The 24934-nt window shown below is 54.3% G+C and overlaps 1 protein-coding gene across 1 annotated transcript in view; it reads left to right on the forward strand.

Annotated features, from left to right (window-relative positions):
* LOC144114797 (uncharacterized) overlaps window positions 1-24934 on the forward strand; it is a gene marked incomplete in the record, with an annotated part of 203632 nt that overhangs the window by 143289 nt on the left and 35409 nt on the right. Inside the window, 2 exon segments of the mRNA XM_077648759.1 lie at window positions 5046-5211; window positions 8131-8329. Of these exon segments, the coding sequence (XP_077504885.1) occupies window positions 5046-5211; window positions 8131-8329 (365 nt within the window).

The following is a 24934-nucleotide window of genomic DNA, read 5'->3' on the forward strand; positions in this document are numbered from 1 at the left end:
CGCCAGGAACGCTCCGGCGCTTATTTCTGCGCGCTCTCGGCCGCGCGTGCATGCAAAGCCCCGGCTGCCCTGTAGCGGCGGTCGCGAAACCGTCGTAGGCGAGTGGCGCATTCGCGGAGAGAAAGGACTGGTCGTGTGCTCGGGGCGACGGCGCAGGAAGGCGGCAGCAAAATGTGTCACGAGCGTTTGGCATCCGCGAGCACGAATCGATTACGGGGGAGGGGGAGGGCTAGGGAAAAGAACGCATCTAGATAAACAGGGAAAGGCGGAATGCGGGATACAAATTTTTGCGTTTATACCGAGGCCACGGGAACCTAATCTGACGTCATGAGTTGTCTGTTGGACTCGGTGGTTCGGTCTGGCATCTCGGCCAAGCCAACAATATGCCGACAAACGCAGTGACGATAGTCATAATTTTGCTTCGTGACGAGCATAAACCGATTTCCGAGCTGGAGCGGCGTACCTAAGGCACCTGCGTCTCTCTTCGCTAAGCTTGCAAATACTAGGCTTGCTTGCTGAAGTATATAAAGATAGATATATACCACAAATTAAAGCGAATATTTCTTTGAATGATAGTGAGGCGCATTAATACAGCATGGTGGTGATGTATCTGTCTGCACGTAGTCCTTAATTTTCAGTAGGAAAGTTGCGAAAAATAAGAAAAAAATAAATCAGAGCGAAAAAGCTACCGCCTTAATTGTCGGAAGTATGGGGGTAATTGCTGACATTACTCTTTCATGTCGATTTTAATAAAATGTGCTAGGCTTAGCGGGGAGGAGGTGCTTGGTATCTTAACCTACTCAAAATGTTTTAAAAGTTGGCTACTCAGCGACGATGTTTCGCTGAATAATCGAGAGAACGTGCGTCGCCTGGCAGCGGCGAAACACCCACCAACGGTAAAATCCGTACGCTTTCATTCACGCCAAGCGAAGCGTGCCGCTTTTAGAGCCCGGTCACGTGGGTCGACCCTCGCGCGCTCCGCAGCGACACGTGTCCGCGAACTTGAGCCGTTCGAGCCGCCGTCATTGAAGCGTGTTTTTCTCGCGGCGATCGCGTCACCGGGGGTGGGGCGCCTATTTCCAGTCCTCCTAATTGCCGCTCTCGATATAGTCGTCACGCAGGCCCCGCATAAACCGGCCGCGACATCGTTTAGAGACAGCGGCCCGCGACCGCCTCCGGCAGCAGTGCGAGCGGCGAACACACGTAAATAGTGCCGCGCGCTCTCTTCGGGGAGAGGAGGGGTGCAGTGAGCGCGGTCCGCAATCGCTCGCCGCTATCACGCAGCTCCCCCTTTCCCCGGCTCTGGCGCTTTTTCATTCCGACTGGGAATCCCAATTTATTTTCCCGGAGCCACCCTGCATCCCCCCTTTTTACAAATTTAAACCCGACCGCCGCGGCGGCGGTGGACGCGAAAAAAGGCCCTTGGCCGCGGATGAAGCGCCGCGCACAGTCTGCGCTTCCCCCGGAGCACAGTCGGCAGGAATCCCTGGGTGGGCCCTTATCGCCGCTGCAAATCGAGCCCGTTGGCGCTCATGAAAACGGCAGCGCGTCGACGCAATGCACCGGGTGGTCTACGTCTTCCGCTCGCCGGTGCGCGCGGCCTGGGAGAAGGAGCGCCATCTCCCGGGGAAGGCCCGGTCGTCGATGACGCGAGAAAATGTGCACCGGCTGAGGGTGTTTGCCGAGTGCCGTGAGGTGAAGTCGGCAGCGAAGTGCTGCGGGTGGTGAGGCGATCATAGCTTCGGGACGCGCTTGAATCGGTTAGCTTCCAATGCGCGCAACAGGAATCGAAGGGAAGCATACTGGTAAGGAAGGAAGGAAGGAAGGCCTCAGACGTTGCTGGCACATACCCATTACGGGGGAGTAGCCAAGACACAGGCGGTTAATTGCTGGGTACAGGAAAGTTTTGACGAGAAAAGGAGTGGTAATAGGATGTAGTATGATAGATTGGAAGACGGAAGGACGGGTCCTGTTAACTTGGAGATCGAGGACGGGACAATGGCTTAATGTGCATAATAGTATACAATGCCTGTAATGTTTCAATGTCGTACTGACTGAGAGCGGAAAAATAAATTAGAATGGGAGTCGCTGCGCTTCTTGAAGAAAATTTTGCACAGCAGAGCGCACACTCCTGTCGCTTCGTCCAAGCAAAGAAGCGCCAATGGAAAGAGCAACCGCGGAGGACACAGGCAAGCCCAGTTGATGAAATGGAATTTGCAAAAGACGCTTCCTCAAATGAGAGAAGCGGCGGCAGAACAGCAAGAAGTGATCTGTTGTCTCAGGTTCGGCACAAAAAGGGCACAGCGGGAAAGCTGCCAGGCCAGATCTGCCAGGCAGTACTGGTAATGCTGCGACTAGAATCGCTTCCATTTTCTCATCTTCCTCTTCTTAAAGCGCTATCACCCGCGAGAAAACAAACAATAATAAAGAATAAATATTCATTATCAATGAATAGACCAAAATTTCGGGCCTGCCTGTTCTACAGGTAGGCTTCCGTAAGCCATCGGCTGTTTCGCAAGATAAGCTATGCACTAGGCGACCACGTAAGGAGCAAAACGGAAGTAACTGTAATTTAGAGTTTAAAATGCGCGCCCCTTCCTCGATGTTAAATGTTTCCGGCATCACAGCGTTGGGCAACACCTTGACGAAACCGCGAGCAGGCTGTCAAGCGAATGAGGGGCTGAGATAGTGCCCGTGAAATGCTGCGTGAATCTCCATTTCCCTCAGTCGCCTCCACTTTGGTCGTACGGTGTTTTGTGCCTTACTACACAAACGCACAGATTAACCTCCTCAGCGGTGCAAAATGACTCCAACAATAACACTTAATTGCGAGTCGTTATCGCTGTAATCCTTTCATTCAAACAAATGGTGAATTATATGGCGCACACGCGCATCTTCGGCAAGTGCCATGCAAGGACAGAGAAAGCGGGAGATGGACGAGATCACTTGATGCAGAGAGGAAACGCTTTTCAAGTCGTAGAGTGGTACACAGAGCTCCCGGACACCTATTCCACCGCGCAACCAGAACTGGCCCTGTACAGGACTCATACTTACGAGCGTATGTAACTGGGTACAGGGGTTTGTTCCCTGGGTGGGGTGATCAGCGCACCAAAAATAAAGGTTAAAATTAAACGGAGAAACGAAAAGTCGCACGCTAAGGTTGCGGCGCTTATTAAAGAACCACGACGCGTCGGTCGCGGGAGCAACAGGGAGCCCCTCCACTGGGGAGTCCTGCGAAAGCCCGCGCGGCACGCTGGAACGCAGAACGTCACGTGTTATTACCTCAGCGTAGACACGAGCCCCAGGGCGCGCACCTCGCTGCGCGGCGGCACGCGAAAAGGGCCCACCCCCGCAGCAGCGCGCTCCCCCTCCTCCCCGGCGGCGGAGGAATCCTGTCAGCGCCGCGGCGCTCCGTCTCCGAGCGGTTCGTTCCACCTGAACAGCTGCCAGCGGCGGCGGCAAGGCCGCTTATTAACAAGCGACCGCGCGGCCGCTACCGCCACCGCTGAGAATAGCCTCATTAGTTGAACAAGCGTGCCGCCGCCTTCGGAGGGAGAGTCGCCGGTAAATATAAACGCAGCGCCCGCCCGCTCTATTCGAAGCCGCCGCAACGTGCCGGCGGGACACTGACCCTCGCAGCTTGATCACTGGCGGCCGCGTCTCGCACCTTCGACTGGCCTCGGCCCTGCTCTGTGTCAGGGCGAGGATGCTTGTTCGCCGAACGGCCGAGTTTCTCCCACCGTCCTTGCGGAGAAAGGGAAAATTAGAGGCACTGGGCGATACATTGTTACGGTCACCCCCTTTACCGCACCTATCCCGCAGTTGAACGGCGAATGTCAAAAGGATGACGTAGACATGCGCCGACGAATCGGGACCAACACCACACACGTAGGCACGCCCAGCAACTGTCTTCTAAGAAGGGACACACCATACACGGCAGGGCGAAACAATCAATCACAAACAGCGCAGCGACTTGTGTTCCGGCGACGCAATCTCCGGCCGGCGTCGCAGCGTTATAAACGCGAGCGCGCAGGAAAGCCAGTGCAGAACACTGCGCGCCATTCGTAAGCCAAAATGTCGACGAAGCAGCGGAATCAAAGGGTTCCCCTCTTGTCGCCGTCGTAAATCAAGGTTGGCCTTGGCAAGTCCTCCGGTGCGTCACTCTAGCGCGATGACAGGGACTTTTTAAAACACCTCGCCGAGGGCAGCGTGCCCTTTGGTGAGCGACGCGCAGGGGCCGCGCGCGAGCGCGCACCTAGCCAGCCGGGCCCGGTGCGTGAAACGAGCGCCGACATGCGGGCCGCGTGCGCCTACGCCAGGTTACCTCGCATCCACCGCGCTTTATTCTTGACGCTTTGCCCGCCTTTTTGCAGCTCGTTCATCATCTGCGCTCGCTCTTTGTTAGCTGTGGTGCGCCCCGTGTGAGCACCTTGTCTCACTGTCAGCCGCGCCTCCCCCCTCGCGCCGGCAACGTGTCCCCCGTATGTTCGTCCGCTTTTGGGCTCGCTTTATTTCTGCATTGCTCCGCCGTCTCCGACGCGAGAGCGGCTGGTGCTAGGGCCTCGCGCAGCGCTAACTAGACACTTTTCTCCTCGCGCCCGGCAGGGCGCCCCAAAAATGCCTGCATATGCTAACCTATAGAGGCGGCCACTGAGCGCACGGTAGGCGCGAAAGTGTGCTGGTAACGGGTGGGTGCCCCAAGGTCGGCGTCGAGAACGGTGCGATGTCTGCGGTATACAGTGGGTACGCTGGGGATTCCACGAATCGCCCGATCTATCGGACCAGTCGCCTCTGCAAGAGGCTTGGCACAGGCGGTACTGAGCCAGTACAGAGACAGACGAAATGTAGTTAATGAGAGATGGAAAGCATTCTGGAGTAAATTAAGAGCTTGGAGAAAGCCAAAATCGAAAAACAAAAGACCGTCAAGATGAGCCCGTCAAGTTTCGCTCTCTTGATGGCCAACATGGCATCGGCAACGTTTCTCGCGAGAATTTTACGTGGCTGGTCGTGTGACGCGTGCCCTGTCTCCACTCATGTCTGTGCAGGTCATGGTGGCGTGAATCAGCTGGGCGGCGTGTTTGTGAACGGCCGTCCTCTGCCGGACGTGGTGCGGCAGCGCATTGTGGAGCTGGCCCACCAGGGAGTGCGACCCTGCGACATCAGCCGCCAGCTGAGGGTCTCCCACGGATGCGTCTCCAAGATACTCGGAAGGTGAGGCACCCCCTGCCCGCATCAAGTTGGGACAAGGGGGGAAAAACGCGGCATAGCACACCTGCGTGTGCAGTGCTCACACTTCTCCCACGCACGCGTGGTGCGTCTCTTGCCCCGAACAAAACGTTGCAAAACACGTGGTAGCATACGTAATAGCGGGAGCCATACGTAGAGTCGCCCGCGCCTTTATCAAATCAAACGGCTTCGCTGGCTTTTTCAGCTGTCTAAAAAGGCGCCCGGCTGCGCACTGATTTTTCTCCCTCCACTGGTCCGGCCGACTTGCAGCCGAGGAGGCGCCCTTTAATTTCTATTTAAATCGCGCACGCAGCCACGCTCGACAGGTGCCCTGGCAGAGTCGCCCACGCGTCTCCCTGCGCCCAACAGATGTGCTCGTTAACTCTGACCCTCGCCACCTCACTCGTGGCTGTCAGGGCTGCTCCCGGGCTGTGGCGGCGCCCGTCCCCGTTCAACCCGCGGGGAGTGAAAAGCGCCTCTCTTGCGCGTGCAACGCCTCACGCATATGCACCCCTGCCTCGAGTTCGCGCAACAACTGGCAGCGAATTTCTTCCACGCGGGCGCCCGCGAACAAGCTGACCAGAAACCCGCACCCTTACTGACTCCCTCCGAGAAAATTTACTGCGTCCTCTCCAACGCGCTCGGCAAATTCCATAACTTTTGGGTCATTTCCTCCTTTCGCCAGGCTTCGGAGGGAAACGGGTGGGCGAGCGCTCACCGAACGGGACCTGCCCCTCTCCGCACCCTCCCCCTCCGTGCGTCCATAGATGCTCGAATGCGCCCCGAGTTTCACCCCTGTTTTGGGGCACATAAAGACCAGGCGGCGTACTCGGAGCAGCGACCCCCCCCCCCCCCCCCCCCCCCCCCTGCATTCGTCCTCTGCACCACCCTCCAAAGAAACGGCTGCGCTTGGGTCGACAAAAAGCCAAGCTGTGCGTGCGTGTGTCCGCGCAGTGAATGTGTGCGGCTGGTGCGGGACACTGATCGACTCGGCGGCGGCCCGCGAGATGACATCAGCGCGGTTCACTGGCGTGCGTAATAATGACATCAGCAGCGCCACCCGACAACCGTCTGTCTTAATTTGACTTTAAAATGGACCTCGCCCGAGCCGCGCGCTCTGATGGATACCGCTTTTCCGGGGACAACAAAAGGTCCCGTTGTAGCGTAATGATCTCCTGAAAGACTGGGGCCGACTTAATTGTGCTCGGTCGCCTTCCTTTGTGCGCCAACCAGATGGCTGCGCGTTCCGGGCAGCCGCAGCAGTCTCTTCGCGCCTAAACGTCGCTTGAAACTGCGTGCATGCGAACATGAGAGGTGGGTGTATCCAACGCTTTCTGCAGCCATGCAGTGCAAACCCTATAGTATATGAGGCTGATGTAAGTGCCAGCGGCAAGGCAAACAGGATGACTTTTCTGCAGAACGCTATGCTTAAGAGGCCTTGGAACTCAAGTAGGCTGTCTAGTTAACAGATGAAGCTTTCGGTGCAAACTCATGCCAGCATGCGAGGATAATAATCAGAAACGACACTCGCATGCGGTTCGCGAACGCAAGTAAAACCATTTTAACCTCTTTATTAACCAATCACCAGTTCGACGATCAATCACTTCTTTCATAGGTTCATAAAATTTTCACCCGCCAAGTTACAAAACGGTTCTATAGACGAGCAGTTAAAAAAAAAATCAAATTGCATTCACTATAGATCTTTTTTTTTTCTTCTTCATGCCTAAAGAGTGCGCTAAACATTTTGTGGGCTCTCGAGGTCGTGCGACGGCTTTTTCCGAGCGGGGAAGCTGAGCCAAATCAAAGCGAATCAGGGCTCGCACAAAGCAAATTCACGAGCAAGAAAGTGCCCCCGTGCGCCGGGTTTGTTTGGTCGCTTCGTTGTCTCTTTCTCCGGCGGGGTATAATTGCGGAGCAGGGTCGCCACCGGGGACCGAAGCTCCACGTCGCGGGGAGTGGCGCGCGTGAAGGATGGCTCGGCGCTCCGTCGCATGCGTTTTGGCCGGCCGCTGACCACGCCGCGAGGCTGGACGCTGGTGCGCGTCGGCTCAGCAGAGAAGCGACCTGTGGTTCGCGGGGGCCCCCGTATTAATTACGCGGGATGCGGAGGAAAAGCCCGGGGCGTAATTGCAGAGGTCGAGAGGACAGTGTGGCAATCACGGATCGATAGCTAATTTGGAGTCGCCCGACGCACGGCTGCGCCCGTTTGACGCGCGTGGCCGCCGGAGAAGCGTGTGGAATAACAGCCGGCGTCGGTTTGGCGGGCGTAATATCTTATCCGAGTGCGGATCACGTGCGGGAAATGACCAGCAACAGAGCGTGTTATGCACACACTTGCTGAGCGAACAGTACGGTCCCTCTCCTTGTGCATTTTTGTCTTTGTATTTCGGTAAGACGGCCTTTGTCTTTCCCTCAACGACGCGTACGAAAAGTGTACCTTCTGTGGGCAAAGAAAGGCACTTTGATGTAGTACAAAATGCGCGCGCGTTGTCTTACGAGTTGGCATGAAAATAAGTACAGAAATTGGCAGTTCCGTTCCCGCTTTATTGCGCTGCTTCAACTTGTTCTGCCAAAGCGTCGACTCTAACATATTGTAAAAAAAAAAGTTAAATATGGCCTTTCTGTGGGTCAGCTCATCGGCGCCTCGAAAACGGAGTAAATGTTTCTATTCAGTCGTTAAATAGAAGCGGCTAGCTATCTATCAACCTGAGCAGAGCCGCGCGTCGTACGTGGCTTCCGCCTACATATACGATCAGGAGCCAGAAGTTCACCGTTGCACGCAGAGTATGCGTGAGAGAGTGTGTGCGCGTGCATCACTAAGTGCATGTAAATGGCCGGACAGTGGCCAACACGCTTGGGTGACCGACAGGGGCTCAACAGTGCGCCCTTTTTCGTCGCACGCAGGTACTACGAGACGGGCTCGATTCGGCCCGGCGTGATCGGCGGCAGCAAGCCGAAGGTGGCCACGCCCAAGGTGGTGGACGCCATAGCCAACTACAAGAAGCAGAACCCCACCATGTTCGCCTGGGAGATCCGCGACCGGCTGCTGGCCGACGGCGTCTGCGACCAAGACAACATACCCAGCGTTAGCTCCATCAACAGGCGAGTGCAGATGCACGCATGTGCTGAGGGCAGGGTGTCTGAAACACGCTGTCCTTTGCAACTGCTGCCCCCTATCGGTGTTTTCTTTTCTTCGCCACCGTGCAAGGGTAGCCAGCTGGATTTTCCATCCAGATAGCTCCCCTACCTTATTACTGTATCTTGTGCCATTTCCTGCGGAGATGGTCCAGCGTAGCTTGCAACGCAGGCGCGTGCGAGGTGTCGCTTTGCGTGCACTGTGCACAAGCAGAAACCTCCCCGGCACTGCTCGCTATTTCGATGCCAAGAAAGCTGCAGCCTTTGCAGAGGACAAGCGGGGAAAACACGGTGAAGCAGTGAGCACCTGCGGCCTTTAGAAGCTCGTAAAGACAATGCCTTTTGGGGCCGCCAAATGGCCGCCGTAAATCCCCCCGGGTGGAGAGGCCTCGCGGGAGGGAAAGAGGGACTCCGCCGTTCGCGGCTCGGTCCGCGCGTCTACATCGCGAACGCCGGGCACGCGCGCCGTATACATCCGCGAAGGTGGCGGGATATCGGCACTCCTGTTGATCCCGCCGACTTTTCAGCCGCCGCGCCACTGAATCGACCGAGTGCATAGCCGCGGCTCTTATAAACCGCGCTGCACAGTGTGGGCAGGGGGGAGGACGGCGACGCTAGCCGAAAACAATAGAGCAGGAGGGAGCCACGAATACAGACACGGCCCGAGGGCTGGGGAGAGAGAGAGAGCAAGGAAGGATCGCTGGAGAGAGCGGCAAATGGGCTCCGCATGGAGAACGGGCCTTCCCGGAGGAGTCTTCCCGCTCAGACGACATATAAAACGCATTTCGCGGCGCGTGCGCCGTTCCGCCACTTTCGCAGCGCCCTCTTCACGCCTTGGCGGGCACCTCTTTATGTCTCGCACGAGAACAGGCCTGCTAGAGGGTCACGGGGCGAAGGGCCCAGCGCCGCAATCGATCGGCCCGGCCGGGAGGGCGCTGTGTAACCCGCCGCGCGCTCTTCGAGGGACCACTCGCGTCTTTTCTCTCCTATCGAGAAACAGGAAGCGTGCTCTTTGCAACGAGCCTGTGGTCTACGGGCTTCCTTCGGCACAACGAGAAGAGGGGCACTCAGGGATATGGTCCCTTGGTTCATTTGGTGTGTGAGGTACTGCTAATCTTAAGACCACGGCAACGCGCACGGAGACACCGCTGCGGAAGGCTTCTGAGTATTAGTAAAGATACTGGCTGTCACATGTGTCGCCCCGCGTTCCAGCGCACTGGTGTGGCCAAAGCCTCGCCGCCTAATTGTAATAACACTTGTCAGCTCAACTACGCACCTGCGGACAAAATAACGACACCAAATGGTCCACAACCGAGGCGCTTGGAGCCAGCAGCCGTCGACTGAGAAACGTGTTAGTTTGAAACAAAGGCTGAACTGAGATTCGTCTTATTTAAAAACAAAAAAAAAGTGGAGAATACCGTGCTATCTTTTCGCTATCGCTTTTCAAGCTGTTCTGTAAACGATGCTGGTTATAATTTGACTACGCTTCGTCTCCCGTGAAGGAAAACACACGTCGTTGCTCAGCGTGACTGCTTACTCTGTTGTGAGCCGGTAACTAAACTGCACCCGCGCAACAAGCTTTCAGTCTTTTCGGCACTGCTTTATATATTCTGACAAGCCTTCGATGAACGCCTGTTTTTAGTGCAGGAAAGCCAAGCTGAAAACAAAACAAATGAAATAAAAAAAAACACGTCTTTAGCGGCTGAAAGGTGTAGGAGCCGAGTTTGCTATCGGGCAATCATCGCTTAAATTCATCGCCAGCCCATCTGCGCGGCCACAAGAGAACGTCTCTATTCTGCTCTTCGAGGGCCCTGGCGCGAAACGCGGAAGCTTATTAAACAGATAGCCATCACTCGCACCACCCACCGGCCTATGGAGGGGCGCCCTGAGGAGCGCTGGCGCAACACCACTCGCGGGTGTTCATCACACATTCAATCAGGCGTTTGGGGCGCACCGCAACGGCGTCCACGGAAGCGCGCGCACGGCGGCTAGCGCGGGCACCAATTACGCGAGCGCCGCCGCAGTGGGAAGAGGCGCGCATCTCCGCAGCCGCGGCTCCATCCTCCTCCTGCAGCACCCACTTGGGCGCTGATCCCTTCGACTCCCTGCGACCCGCTGGCTCCTCCATTTGTGTCCCGAAGAGGCCGACGCGAACAGGCGCCCCTCTTCCCCGCCCGGCACCGTGCAGCGGCGCCCCTTATCCGGCGCTAATCGCAATATCGAGGACAGGGATTGCCACTTTTTTCTCTCGCTCCGAGCGGAAAAGGGGAGGGGGGGGGGGGGGGGGCTGCTTGCGGCGACGCGAAGGGCGCCCACATCGGAAGAGGAAAACGGACAAGCGTGGAGAGGGCGCTTCTGTTGTTGGCGCCGCGAACTCCTGCGGCGGTCCGCCATTAGGGAGACCATGTTTCGCTGGTCGGGGCTTATATTATTTATTAGCCGCGGGGCAGCGATTGGCCGTCGATAAACATGTCATCGTCGAGGGGGCCCGAGCGCGGCGCCGGCCCCGGCTCCGGCGGTGTGTGTTGAGCGTCAAGTGCTGGGGCCTCGACGCGCCGAGCTGTGATGACAGATCTCCCCGCGCGCGGAAACGACGACGCCGATGACGCTTATGGAGAGCTCTGCCCACAGAGTGCCCACTGGGAGCGGATATATTTTTCTGGTAATCGCTCCGATCTGCGCTTTCTTGTGAGGCACCCGTTTCTTCGGTTCCTCTTCCCATGAACGAGAGCGCCGAGATTTTGAGGAACGGAAATGTCGGTGCCTGAAATTTATGCACGAGTTGCATAGCTGCCGTTTTCCTATTATTGGCGTGGAGAATGCAAAGGCGCCGTGTAGTGATCGAGCCGCTGAAACCGGGACCTTCTCTTCCTCCTATTTCGTCAGTTGGCTATGCATTTTGTTAACCGCGGGGAATAAATAAGTAAATTCAGGCAGTTAATTTACTTAAACAGACGTTGATCACTCTGTATGTAAGCGTGCGGTAAGCTGCTTTCCCGGTAAAAGTCCCGTACGCCTGCTTTCTAGAGCACTTATATGAGAACTTAATTGACTCCGTGAATTGGAGAAGTTGTGTACTTGCCACTGAGCTCCAGCCCAGTACTTACGAATATCTATATGCTTCAAGTTCCCAGCAGTCTTGCGCCTTCGACGTGAGCAAATTCCGAACGCTTCAGGTCGTCACTTGTAACTTGGTGAGGCGTTATAGGAGCAAATTGTAGGATCTCATAGATGTGTGCAAAATTTTCGCTGCACGCAGTAAAAACACCGAACAGTCTCGTCATTCGTATCTTTCTCGACAGAATGCATAGCACTCTTTGAACAGGAAGGGACAACGTGCGACAGTGTGCCTTTGTTCCAGCCTCCACCTTAGGACTGGCGCGAAGAGCTCGGGGTTAGGCTGGGCTGGCGATCGGAGTCACCATTAATGAAACCATTGGCTTGAGTTCAGTATGGCATATATATTAAAGGTCCTAAGAGATCCTTTTTTGAAAAAGAGACTTATATAGCTTTAACGACGCTTGTTTCTGGCACCGACTCCTGGGGAAAGTGATCAGCATTCCGATTTTGCGCTTCGGCTTCCCAAGGAGGTTCGCGCTTTCGATTGTCCACACACCCCATGTTTCAGACCTGCTACGCTCGTTCACTTTCCTTTGGACCATGGAAAAAGAGCGCAATGCGTTAGGGCCATTTTCCATGCGGCTTTGCAATTTTTATACATGCTAATACTTCTTTTTGGTTTTTGTCTTACAAGGAAAACTTCATTTCAATCACTTCATTTCTTGCGATTTGGTATTGCACCGGTTCCTCGAGGCCATTGACGATATTCGTTCCCTTCTAGTCTTGCAATTGAGCGCAACAAAACACTGCTTTATCGCTCAAAGCGGAAAAGAGAAAAATAAAAAAAAGAATTTCCTCGTAAATAGGCGCTCCATCGCTTCGCCCCGCAGCTCTATGCATGATAGCTAGTAACCCATTCCACAAGCAGCGCGGCCGCATTCTGAAAGCTTTCCTGCTAATGGGCGCCTTCCGCGTCTGTTTCTTCACCTTGCATGTTCTTGTTTTGCCTTTTTTTTCTCCGACTATGGCGCACAGCGTCCATGCCGCTCAAGAAGGCTGCATGCACTCTGCGGTAGACCTGCTCTTCGATTTCGGTGCCGGCGACGGCGCCCGAAACAAACGCCCCTAATGCTCTTAGGCACTCGCAAGAAACAGGATACGGGCTCCTGCCGCAAACGCGTCGGCGGCGTCCCCGCCCGAGGAAACCCTTCCATAATTCGGCCGTAATGGAATCACAAACCCACTGAGTGCTCGCTTCCGCCAACGCCGCTGCTGCCAAAGAGGGGGAAGGGAGCGGGTGGTAGAAGCCCCCCCCCCCCCCCCCCACCCCCCAAATTCGCGCGCGCCTCGCCGAGCGCCTCATGGAACCTGGCACTCGCCAGATATGCAAGTCTTCTTCCCCGACTCGCTCAGCCCCGCCAGGAGAACGCCGCTGAGTGGCGTCCCGCTGTACACAACCTGTTCAGTGGGTCGCGTTATCGCCGGACAGCGTCTCCTGAAAGGGGCCCCGCTGTTCTGCGCCTTTGTTGATGCCCGTGTAGCGGCACCACGCGTGCGCCTTCCATCTCCCCCGCGGGCCCCCAGGGCGGCGGTGGCCTTTTCCGCGGGGCAACGCTGCTCTGCGGGGAAGACGGCTATCGAGCGGCCAAATCGCCTCTTGCACGCAGCCGCCGGGCAGGCCTGCTCAGCGTACAGGCCTCAGTGCGCTCGGAAAGCCCGCCTGCAAGGAAGCAAGAAAGCAAGCGTGGACAGGCGCTTGGCACGCGCTCACACACGTACAGGCGCGCACAGCACTCACTGCGTTGCTGCTGCTTCAGGTCCCCGGAGCGGTGGGTCAGCTCCGACCGGCGGAGGGCGTCAATCCGGGATCGCAACACTCACTCGTGTCGGCAGGACGATAAATAATTTACGGATTGAGCGGGGGCCCCTGAGCCCGATATTGAATTAAGGGCGGCCAAAAGAGACCCCCTCCTCTTCCTGCCTACCGTGTTATCCCACTTCCCGGAGAGAGGCAGATAAGGAAAGCATCGCGTGGCCTGGGCACTCGGCACTGTGAGCAGCGACACCTCCTCCTCCGCCGATCCGCCCGCCACCTCTCGGGGTTTTCGGCGCAAAGTGGCCCGCGTAAAAGCGTCCCTGCACGCGCCTGCACACCTGAAAACACCGAGGCGTGTTATTTCTGAGCCCGCGGATCTCACTGCGTCCCGATTGTAGAAGGCACGCTGATATGCATTTGTTGGATGTCATGTCGGGGCGCCCGATGGGGGCAGAAAGGTGTTTAAAAGACGGAAAAGCGGCCCCAGTTTTGTACAGGTGGCGAAAACTTCTGACCGGCATGTTAAGCGGACAGCGAAGTGACATTCAAGGCGTACTTTCTTATTTCGCTGTTTAATGATTTCCCGCAAGAGCGAAGAAAAAAAAACAGAAGTTACGCAACACGTCGGTGCAAAATGAAAGGGCTGTCTCCTTTCCCGCTGCAGAGCGCGAAGGTGATATTGCAGAACAGCGTGAAACCTTGCGCAAGTCGGCGACTAAATTTGCTCGTTCGCATATGAGCGTGCAGCCCAACCTGAATAAAGCGTCGCGCATAACTTTCGCAACTTGGTAACACAGAGCTCTCTGTAGTGCGCTGCCAAAAGGGTGTCATATTCCCGGCACGACCGGCGTGGAGAATAAGGACGATAACTTGCCAACAGTGCCAGATGTGAGCGCCGACTGCGTCACGGCAGAAAACACCGACGACAATTTCGCAGTTATGTGGATGTGCTAGCTCCTATGCTTTATGATTAAAGTACAAATACGACATAAACTGTTGCCCACGTATGCGACTACGACGTCCCCTTGACAGCTAACTTCGGGACTCCTCCTGTACCGTTTATTACCCATGTAACATGTATTGAAGTGCATATGAATCTAATTCTGAACCTGAATAAAAAAAATCTGCAGAAGCGACAATCAGCCTCCCGAGTTCAGAAGAAAAGTGCAGCACGAAGACAGACAAGCCTAGGGTAGACTTTTCTTTTTTCTTGAAGGGAAAGGAGGGAAGGGCTCTGGCCTGCCCTAACCCTCTCAACCCTTTTACAGGGAGCAAAAGGCAGTTGTATTTTAAACGGCATCCTGGTGTTCTCAAGTGCCGAGAAATTACACTATAAAGAGCTACTAAATAAAATGGGAAACCAGCGGTCCTGCTTCTTCCAACATTTTACAAACGGTCCTTACGTGAAAGGTAGAACGATATGGTATGGTACGTTCGCAGAAGGTTGTGGCCGAGTACTACACCAGGGTGGCCAAATCCTGCTCTGGTGAGGGAGTGCGTTGTCTGTTTTGGTGTCTGAGATCAGCCGTACCCTAGGCGTGGTTATGTAATTCCATCGACACGCGGAGTTTTCTTTTTTTTTTTAAACGCGATGGCGAATTGCGCGGCGCCGGGATTCGAACCCCGGTGTCCTCTTGCACGCGATGCGGATGTTCTAGCTCTACGCCATCGCTGCTAGTATGGTACGGTATGGTATGGTATGGTATGGTATGGTATGGTATGGTATGGTATGGTATGTGACGTTTAACGTCTTGAAGCCGCAGCACCTCGGCTATGGGAAACGCCGTAGCGAAGGGCTCCGGATTAATTTCGACCACTTGATGTTCCACTGACATCGCACAGCACACAGCCGTTTTCGCATTTCGCCTGCTTCGAAATAATGCCTCCTCGGTGGGGGCTCGATCCCGCAACCTTGGGCTCTGGAGCTGAACGCCATAGCCACTGAGCTACCGTGCCCGGTAGAAAAAAAAATGCTCGCTATACCAGCGCTATTCCTTGCGGCAAACATCCGCCTGCCCAACATACAGCAACAATTTGCACACGGGATCATTCATAGGAGAAAGATAATAGGAGGAAAGATCATCACAAGACAAGTGTGCATTTATAATAAGAGCGTATGACAGCGCCATCGTACTCAAAGCATATAACAAAACCAACGCTCAGTAGAGTCAATACATCAATAGGATTTCTGTATAAGCCACTCGGTCGCTGTAGCAAGGGGATGAGCAACAATCGCATGCCCTTTTCTTTCTTCCCCCCTTGTTAGATAGAGGCCAACTTTAGGCGAAACCTAGAGTCGCAGCGCGATTTCGCGCAAACTTTGTCGACGCGTTTCGCTCTGGACGCAGCGAGAAGGGGCAAAGCGCGAAGACACGTAGCCCGATTTATGCCCGCCTTGCCCGTGCGCGGCACAGAAAAAAACCTGAAGAGCAAAACAAGCCACGCAGTTCGAGCGGCGCAAACTCCGGAACGCCGAAAATCTCTCTAATACTGCGTCCTTTAGCGACCGAATATCTGTTTCGAAAAGGCGACAGCGATCGATACGCTAGGGTGGGCGACCAATCAGGCTGCTCTGTGGCGTCTCTCCTTGGCTTCCTTCCCGTTGGGCTCATCTTCTCTTCATGTTTGCCTTGCACGCGCGCTATAGTCTCGGTCAGGGCACAGCGGCTCACGGAGCGGCTGTCTTTGCCTCATCCCTGGCACCTCGGTTGCTGTGTGTGGCGGACATCTTTCTGTGGCAGTTTGCTGGCTCTCAAGCAAGCAGAACAAGATAACTCTCTATACCATTCGGCTTCGCGCCCTTCACACGGGCACAGATGAAAGAAGCAAAGCAGCGAGGTGAAGCTATGTGAAAGGAAGCGCTATCAAAAGTGTGTGCACACCGAATGCACAACTTTTATTTTTTTTTCTTCCTATGCGGGGAGTTGGAGTACCCAAGGCCCATACTCGGCAGTCCTACTGCTAACAAAAAATGTCTTAATCCTCCGTGAAAATTGTGTGCGTCGAATCCCACTCTTCAGTTTTTCGTCGTAAACCGGCAGGATGAAATACGAAAAGATTCAGGCGGGGAAACGTCCCCTTGTGGCAGAGCGTTGCCAACGCGGGAGGGATACCAGAGGCGGCGGAATGCAGTAACGGTTAGTAGACGAAATGCAGTGCAGTGTAGTCATCACCGTGTTAGGAATACTTCGAATGGGGAGTACATATTTCGTGGTCCTGGTACAACGTTGCGGCGGGAACGCTCGATCGTTAAGCAATGTAGCAGCCTATAGGTCCTGATAGGTTGGTTTCCACGGCCAGTGAGCCCAGAGCCCACATGTAAAATAAAGGAATGAATGAGGACAAGAAACGCACTCCATGTCTGACCGACCTTGTATCAGCACTGCGCTGTCTTCATTCCTTCTATTTGCTATATTTTCTTCGTTTTTTGTGATTTTCATGTCTCACGTACGGCAAATCATTGGAATGACAACAGACACAAGAAACTAGACGCTATCTTGAGAAAAAAAAAATCATATGTAGTGAATTATGAATGAGCGCAGATTATCGCACTCGCGTGGCTTTTTAAACATGGGTTAGAAGCCGTTAGCAAGAGATCAAGGTGCACGCAGAGGTGTGGATTGAAAGTGCGGTGCACTGTTAAGTAGAACGGCGTTGCCCGGAGGGGACGAGCGGCACCCATGTCGGGGCACTTCCAGTCCGATGGAGAAAAAGGCTTCTGAGGGCGGCGCCGCGCTCTTTTTTCGGGCCGCATCGTTTTCTTGGCCGCCTTGGCAGCGTCGGCGTCGGCTGCAAGGAAAGGAAAGCAGGGGGGGGGGGGGGGGGGGGAAGTGCGCGGCGGGGGCGTCTGTAGAGCAGGGCTTGCCTCTCTGCCTGCACGGAGCAGGCCGTGATGGAACGCCGGGAAGGAAGCGAATTCTCCATGTCGCCAGGCAGAGAAGTGTGATAAAGCTCCATGCCGTACCCTCCTCAGCCTCTTCCCCTATTTCATCCCCGTGCACTTATTTTTTTTCTCTAGCTCTTTCCACGAAATCCACGCTACCGTCACTCTGGCCAGAGAGCGCCTTTGCCTCCGTTTCTTATTCTTCTTGCTAGACTTGCTTTTCCCTTTCCCCTCTTCTTTTTCTTTTTTATTTCCTCCAAGTCAATCCCTAGACGCCACGGTGCCCTTGCATGCGTGTCGCATCCAGCTTCCCATACACGGTTTGACGCTTTGGGCGCGTGTTTCCTGTAAACACGCAATGAGAAGCTTTTATTTGCGTGTAACGCAGGAACCTCTCCAGAGTAGCATCGGTGACGGCAACAGCCGGAGCTTTGACGGGGCGATGGTCATGCTAGAAACGCCGGATCATTGCGCTGTGGGTATAAGTTAAGATTCATGGCACATGCTTGATCGTGCCTACGAAGTCATAAATAAAGCGTTTCCTGGCGTTTAACATCTCTAGCTCTTCTCTCTATTTTTATAACCTTAGATATTGGCGTAACTGTCAGCTCCGCCGCAAAGCATAGGGAAAATGGAGCAAAAAGAAAATAAACAACGTTAAGAAAATCATGTGGAGGCATCTCGCGTCATGTTCGCGCTTGCAGGCTAAAATAAAAGATAGCGGTGCACAGCCATTTTCATGGGTGGTTTCTGAGTGCGCACGCCTATATCGGACTCGCTTCTTCAATCAGTATGCGCAGCATGCAAACAGAGGGAGAGCATGGCACACGCCATTTGCTTTTCGCACAACACCACCAAATTTCTGCGTCGGGCACAAAGCCAAAAAGTGGTCTTCCCCTTGTTCTCTACTGCACTTCTTCCCCCTGCCCCACTGCAACGGAAAGCAACGCCCTACGCTTCCCCGCATATCCCGCCGAGGTCTGCGCAGCGCGTAGAACGCATCGTGCACGACCACGTAGCGTACCGACGGCCATTCCTCTGTCGCGCTCCCCGTCAGAAATGGGAGCATTGTTCTCCGCCGCCCCTTCAGTGGCGTGCCCAGAGTTGTTCGCGGCGATCATCGGGACCGCGGCGTATGTGGGACAGGCGGCGGGAAAATTGTTTTCGCCACGCCTCCCTCGTTTCCCGCCGAGCGTCTCGGAGGGGTCGGTTACAAAAGGCGAGAGATCAATGCGAGTTCAATCGCTCCCGCGCGCGCGGCTGCGCCGTTTGCTGTCTGGTCCCTGCGACTATTTCCGGTTCCGGTTAGCGTCGGAACCGTTCCCGCGCCCTCTCTCCCTTCCGCTCGCGTAGTTCCCGCGATCGTGCAGCAGACAGACTTTGCAACGGCGGCCGCCGGCGTCGCCTGTTGCCTCCCGCCGCGTCTTGGCCGTGGCGGTACTCTCGCGTGGCTGTTGGCTGGGGGAGCGAGAGTCGTTAGGGAACGCAGTGGCGGTGCGCGTGGGTGTGCGCCGGAGAGCGGGGAAGGTCGTTTAATACGCCGACGTCGATGACGTGCATGAACCGCACTTGAACAGTGATGAATGCAATAGATCAGGGCCTCGGGGCTTGAGCCCAGATTCATGCGTACCACGAAAACTGAGCTCTGCCCCGCCCATCTTCGTGCTGGAACTGATTGTCTCAACAGCCAACATTATGTATACATAGAGTTCCAGGAGGCTTGAAGGTTTCCGCCCTTGCTATGTTAAATGAGAATGTTTGTTTATTTGTCTGTTTGTTTTACTGAGTCTCTCCGTGCAGCGGGCAGAGATAAAGGCAGGATGGCTGGCAGGCACTCTGCGCCACTACAGTTCAAGGCAATGAACCGTTCAGATAAGACAAATGTTCAACAGCAACGAAAAGTTATGTACTGTATGAAAGCAAATCCACAAGATATTACCAATGTTTCACGTGATGAATGAGAAACACAATTAGCTTTTACAAGCAGCAAATACGATAACGACAAAATTGACATGTGTAACGAGTGAAGAAATAAAAATCAACGCCATCCTTGCTCCGAATAGAAATTACGTATGCATGGGACACATGCTAAATAAGAACACTATTGAAGAAAGAACAAAGGTAAACGACTGTGACTCAACATAAATGTGACCGCGGTAGAAAGTATAGTTAATCAACGAGAGACATGCAATGCATGGGATGGGTTACTTAATGCGTTTGCGTGAATGCACACAAGTCATGCCAAGTGAAATTGTGATGGCACTGCCCACTAATAACATATATTGCGTTCATTTTTTAACCGAAAGTTCGGTTCGGACAGCATCTTTCGCCCCAACACCAGAAAATAAGAAGAGAAACAATAAACGAAAACTGTGGTTATCAACTTCAAGGCGAGAACGTGGATCCTAAGGTTCTGTCGTCTGTCATCTCGGCTCAGCACGGCGTGGTGATGTAGCTGGTTAGTTCGTTCTAGCTGATTTATCGAGCTTTCTGTTCACGACAACACTGGGGCAAATGTGGCGTGTTTTCTGTGAGGAGATACATAAAAAAAAAGAAAATATGTTGTACAGAGCTGCTTAGATTGTATTATTTAAGCATTTTATGACGATAAATTTGGAAACTATTGAAAACACAAAGTAAATTTCTAAAGCTAAAACTTCCGAAAAACGATCCTTTACGGTGGTGACCAGCTGACCACTCTGATTTGATTTTAACGAAATCAATAGGAAAGGGCAACAAATTGCACGGCTGTCGGCCTCCTAGCACCCGAAGCTCAAATTTTGCGTTCATCTAACCGGATTACGCAAAAAAGCTACAACAATAAAGAACTGTACAGAAGATTGTGGCGGTTATGTGTTGCTATTGGCTCTATCATTCGGTTCACCTCTTAATCTCAGCTTGTTCCCTCTCTAATTATAGCACTGGAAGGTGTTTACGTTCACGAGGGCGCCGCAAAAAGCACCGCAAGGTGTCAGGACAGTCGACATAACGCTTCGCACATCTCGCTGAGAGCACGTGGCCAAACAACCCTGGCGCGTTTCATCTCGGCCCATTGCATTCGCGGGCGAAACGTGCCCATCTCCAGCGGCCCATAGAGTGCGTTCGACGCGCGCGCTGCTGAAGCAGGACGCTAACGAAAGCGGGCGTTTATCGCCTCGCTTCCCCGTCAGCCGGCTAGGGTCGCCTGCTCTCCCTCCCTCTCGAGCCGAGCGCTCCTCGCCGAACAAGCAAGCTCGGTAACACACGCACAGCCCAACGCGGCGCAATCAGTGCGAACCTCGCATACGTCAAGCGGATGCTCGCGCGTGACGGCCGGCCCGCGGGCGTCAGCGGCCGATCGCTTCGCGTTACCCTTCCGCGAAGACGGGCTCGTAGCCACGCCGCGGCCGCCAATTGTCTTTCTCACTCAATTTCGCCAAAGTGACGCCGCGGAGGATCACCGCGAGCTTGTGCGTGCGTGCGCAGCACAAAGCACACACCGCCGCGGGGCCACTGCTGGCGGCTGTCTAATTTACGGCGCGCACCCGATCTGCGCCCTCGGCGAGGCCCTGCTCTGCGTGTGCAGGGGCGATCGGCCGCGCCTGCTCGGCTGCGCACCGGCTACGTTCGCGTATATGTGTATATATATATATATATATATATATATATATATATATATATATATATATATATATATATATATATATATATATAATATATATATATATATATATATATATATATATATATATATCTGCCGCCACCACGAGCCCGCGCGGAATCGGCAAGAGAGAAAAGCGCGTCAAAAGGCAGAGCGTGGATCGTTTTCATGCGTCACGCCTCTTTAGAAAATGAAAGCGTGCCTGGCGCCCCCCCCCCCCCCCCCCCCCAACTACAGTTTCTCTCCCTAGGGGCAACACCCCCCCACCTAACGCAGCCGCTGCCGGCGCGCCCTGCTCGCGTATATGTCCCGGCAACACACCGCGGCGTCGTCCTGTACGCTTGCAACGCGATAGCGGCCGCAGCAGCAACAGCAGTGGCAGCTTCCATGCCCTAATGCTCGGTCACTTTGCGGACGGACACTCCGCAGGCCACGGTGCGGCAGGCGCGCCGGTTCAGTTTCTCCTCCTCGAGGGGCCTTTAGGATCCGGGACGATTATCATTCGGATCATTCTTGCGGAATCCTACACCCTGATCTTGGTAACGAGCGCTGTAGAACAAGCGCTAGCATGGCCGGAGCTTTTCTTGTTTCGTTTCATGAATCGCAAGCTACAGAAAGCGCGAACCGTTTCTGCTGAGCAAACTTTTCAGCTCCGTAAATAAGCAAAAACTGCTCCGTTTCGATGCCTTCGCCAATACAGCATGACTTCCAGACCAAGACACTTCAGAGCAGAGACACTGCCGTTTGGCTGCTACTTTTCCGGGGCCAGGGAAATTCCTCTACAGATACTATAATTCCTCAACAGCTGTCGCATGTGACATTGAATTCAACACCAATAAGAGACGAGCTTCAGAGGCACCTTATGTAGGCTTTTAGTTTGAGGATTTCCATGCACAATGCCCCAGAATATTTGCTTCTAAATGTGTACCCTCTATGGCTTCAGCGCCAGAAGTGGTCTAATAGCCTTGCAGTCACAGGCGAGGGGGCCTGGAAACTTTCGAAAAGTAATCTGCCTCTCCTTCTCAAAATCTGCTGAAAACGTCGGCGACGACAGCCGCGAAGCGTGAACCTTGGGCGTCTACGTGTTTAAACGCGACGACGTGAACGCACCCGAGGTTTCTGTGTGCGTAACCAAAAAGCACCGTCTCTACAGCCGTACGCGGCTGGCACGCAAACATAGTCTCAAAATCAAAGTGAATTGTTCTCTTCCTCACGAAGGGGTGGGGGAGTCGAGTCGAGGGAAGGACACCGGCGTAGTTGAGCAAAGCTGTTTTTCCAAACGTTAAACAGAAACCAGGAACAAAGGGACCAACCAAAAGCGGACAACCTCATGACTCTAGCAGCAAACGCGAGCACTGCTTGCCCGTGCACGATTTCCGGCTGCGGAACGTGAGACGCGCTACGCGGCCGAGCGTGCCCCGGCGCGCAGAAGCCACCGTATGGCCGCTGCTGCTCGCATGCGCCGTGTATCGGCGGCTTGGCCGATGTCACGTCGGCGGGCGGCCCTGTCCTCCAGGCCGCCAAGCCACTGGTTGGCACTCTTCGGCGGCGGTACACCTTCCCACACCGGGACATACAATGATATAGACCGCGGTGTCGTCGGTCACCGCTCGTTAGGCGTGCCGTCCTGGCTGCTGCTCCGTGGTCGCACTTAGTTCTTTTACCGCATACGCGTATCACGCGGCTGCCGCGGAGCGGGGAGCGGTCGGCACCAACGAAAAGGGCCCGCAGTGTTCGCTGCCGGCGCGCCGCACAACACAACACGTGGCAGTCTGCGCATGCCGACGCACATGTTGGACGGCCCGGCGGCGAAGCTCGGTCCGCTGAGTCAGAGCACGCGGCTGAATCACTGGTCGTCGCCGCCGCTCGACGGCCGCTCTGCGCTGCAGCTGGTAATTAATGAATTAATGAAGCAAGCGTGCGTCCTCTCGGTTGGGACTCAGGGTCGTGATTGAATAACCATCCGCTGCGGGAGGACGCTGCTGGTGTTCTCTGTTTCTTTTTCTCTTTTTTTTTCTGCAATGTTTTATTTCTAGTGTGCTCCGAAAGCGACTCAAACTAAAAACAGCGTTTACAGTGTTTTGCGCACTCGCATTGCGTGTACTCGTAAAAAAAAAAAGAAAATGTGGACATCACCGTGTCTGCTCGGGGGCCAATTAACAGCCCGATATTTCCCTTCGTGAAGACGCTCTAATTGCCCTAACAGTTAAGTTTGCTTTGAATACACAGGCAATACTTTGCGACGCCCGCCACAGCTAGTCACTCGCCGACAATAAGACAAATTTAGATTCAGGCTGACCTTCTGTCCAAAGTGTCCTCTCTGTCAGCGAAGACGTTACGAACGAACGCGTCGATTCAAGCGGCCGGACAAACCGCGCTGCGTCGGAAAGTTCTCCCTTTTGGCGGCTCCTTATACACGGCCGAGCATGGTCGCAGTTGTTGGCTGCACACAGGGCAGGGACTTTAACCGAAGTCAACTGGGGCCCCGAGCTTATGTCCACACTACAGAGCGCAAATAGACACACCGCGTGCAGCCGAGCGCGTCGGCTGGTCTCAAATGGCTGTTTCCTCGTTTCGTTGGGCGCCCGACGGCAACCTTTAAAAACAAGAATAAAAGCAAAAAGAAAACGTACGAAGGGAAGGGCAGGGAGGGTTGAGGGAGGGAGGGCACGGGGCTAAGAAGCGGGTTCTGCGGCTTCGATCGCGCCCAAGAAGCAGCAGAAGAAGCGCTGACGGCGGCACGCGCAAGTCAACAAAGCGCGGCAGCATCCTCGCCAGCACTGCTGGGCACGGGCCGCGTTCGCATGGGTCGACAAATGCCTCGTGCGACTGAGACAAGGGACGGAACGGCGGTCATTAGCTGTCGCGTGGCTCGCCACCGCGCCGCCCGCTACTTTGAGAGATGATGGCGCAGGGTAGAAGGAAATAAAAGGGCCACGGGGGTCATTCTGATGGCGGGCAGATAACGTTACGAGGGCGTGGGTTTTCATGCAGGGGGCGGGTGGAGAGAAGGGAGGCTGCTTGTCGTCCCGGCGACAAATTTCATGTCCACTACTGTTGAAATCTGCGCATCACCGTCAGTGAACGTTCCTTGCGGCCTTCAGGCCCGGAAAGGGAGCAAACGGAGTCTCTGTGTGTTCTGGATCATCTTTTGCCGAAATTCTTTTTTGACGTAGTTTTTTTTTCATATTTGTTACGTTTTATTTATGCCAGCTTCATGGCAATCCACTGTACGCATGCAGTCAGAGTGGACTCTTGGACGCAATTAACGGGCCTCATGTGTAGTATAACTTCTCGTCGCGGTGGTAGACTGAATTATGTACCGAAGATTCTGCTTACGTGCAAAGCAAACACGGAGGGCGCGTGGTTATGATTGTCTCCTCTTTTCGGGAGTGCCCTTCTTTGTCCTTTTATGTTTTGCATTCCGGTGCTCTATATGCAAAATGGCTGGCTACTTTTGTTGCAAGCGCCTTGCATCGAGCTTAGGCGCATAAATATTCACAGTGTCACTAACTGAGGCTGTAAACAGCGGCTGGTCATCAGCCGCAGCGGTGGCCAAGTGGTTGAGCATCCGCTTCGCATGCGGGAGGTGCGGGGTTCGATCACCAGTGCAGCCGGGTACCCACCGGTGATACAATGGTACCAGCTTTTCCCCTGTCTGGTGCTCGGCTTATTTAAGGTGAAATGCTTGGAAAATGGGTATTTGAGCCCACCTTGAGAAGTCGGAAATGCCTTGCGCCATGCCGCTGTTTAATCGCAGATGGCCATGGTGCTGGCCGTCAGCGATTAAACAGTTATGTATATATGTGCGGGTTTTATAATAGCTACAATGAAATGTTGCACTGCATGTATAAGCAGGGTAGTGACGCGGTTGTGTAAAATCATGCTATATAGCCTCGGGCAGCAGTCGCGATTCGGGGAACGCACGTCTTCCAGAAGCCCGTCATGTGAACAACTGCGCGTAGTGCTCGACTATCTGCGATGCTGAGGAGATACGCTAACGCCATTACAAGCGCTGGCTTATTTTTTTAATTTTTTAATGCACATACCCTCAATCGCTCAGCCTCTTAATCGAAACGAGCCCTCACAAATGTTACAAGAAATGTAATCAACGGAATGGACAGGTCATACATACAGTGGTAAGAAAAGGTGCAAAAATATACACATGCATATA

This window comes from Amblyomma americanum, chromosome 1 (assembly GCF_052857255.1).
Source record: "Amblyomma americanum isolate KBUSLIRL-KWMA chromosome 1, ASM5285725v1, whole genome shotgun sequence".
Lineage (NCBI taxonomy): Eukaryota > Metazoa > Arthropoda > Arachnida > Ixodida > Ixodidae > Amblyomma > Amblyomma americanum.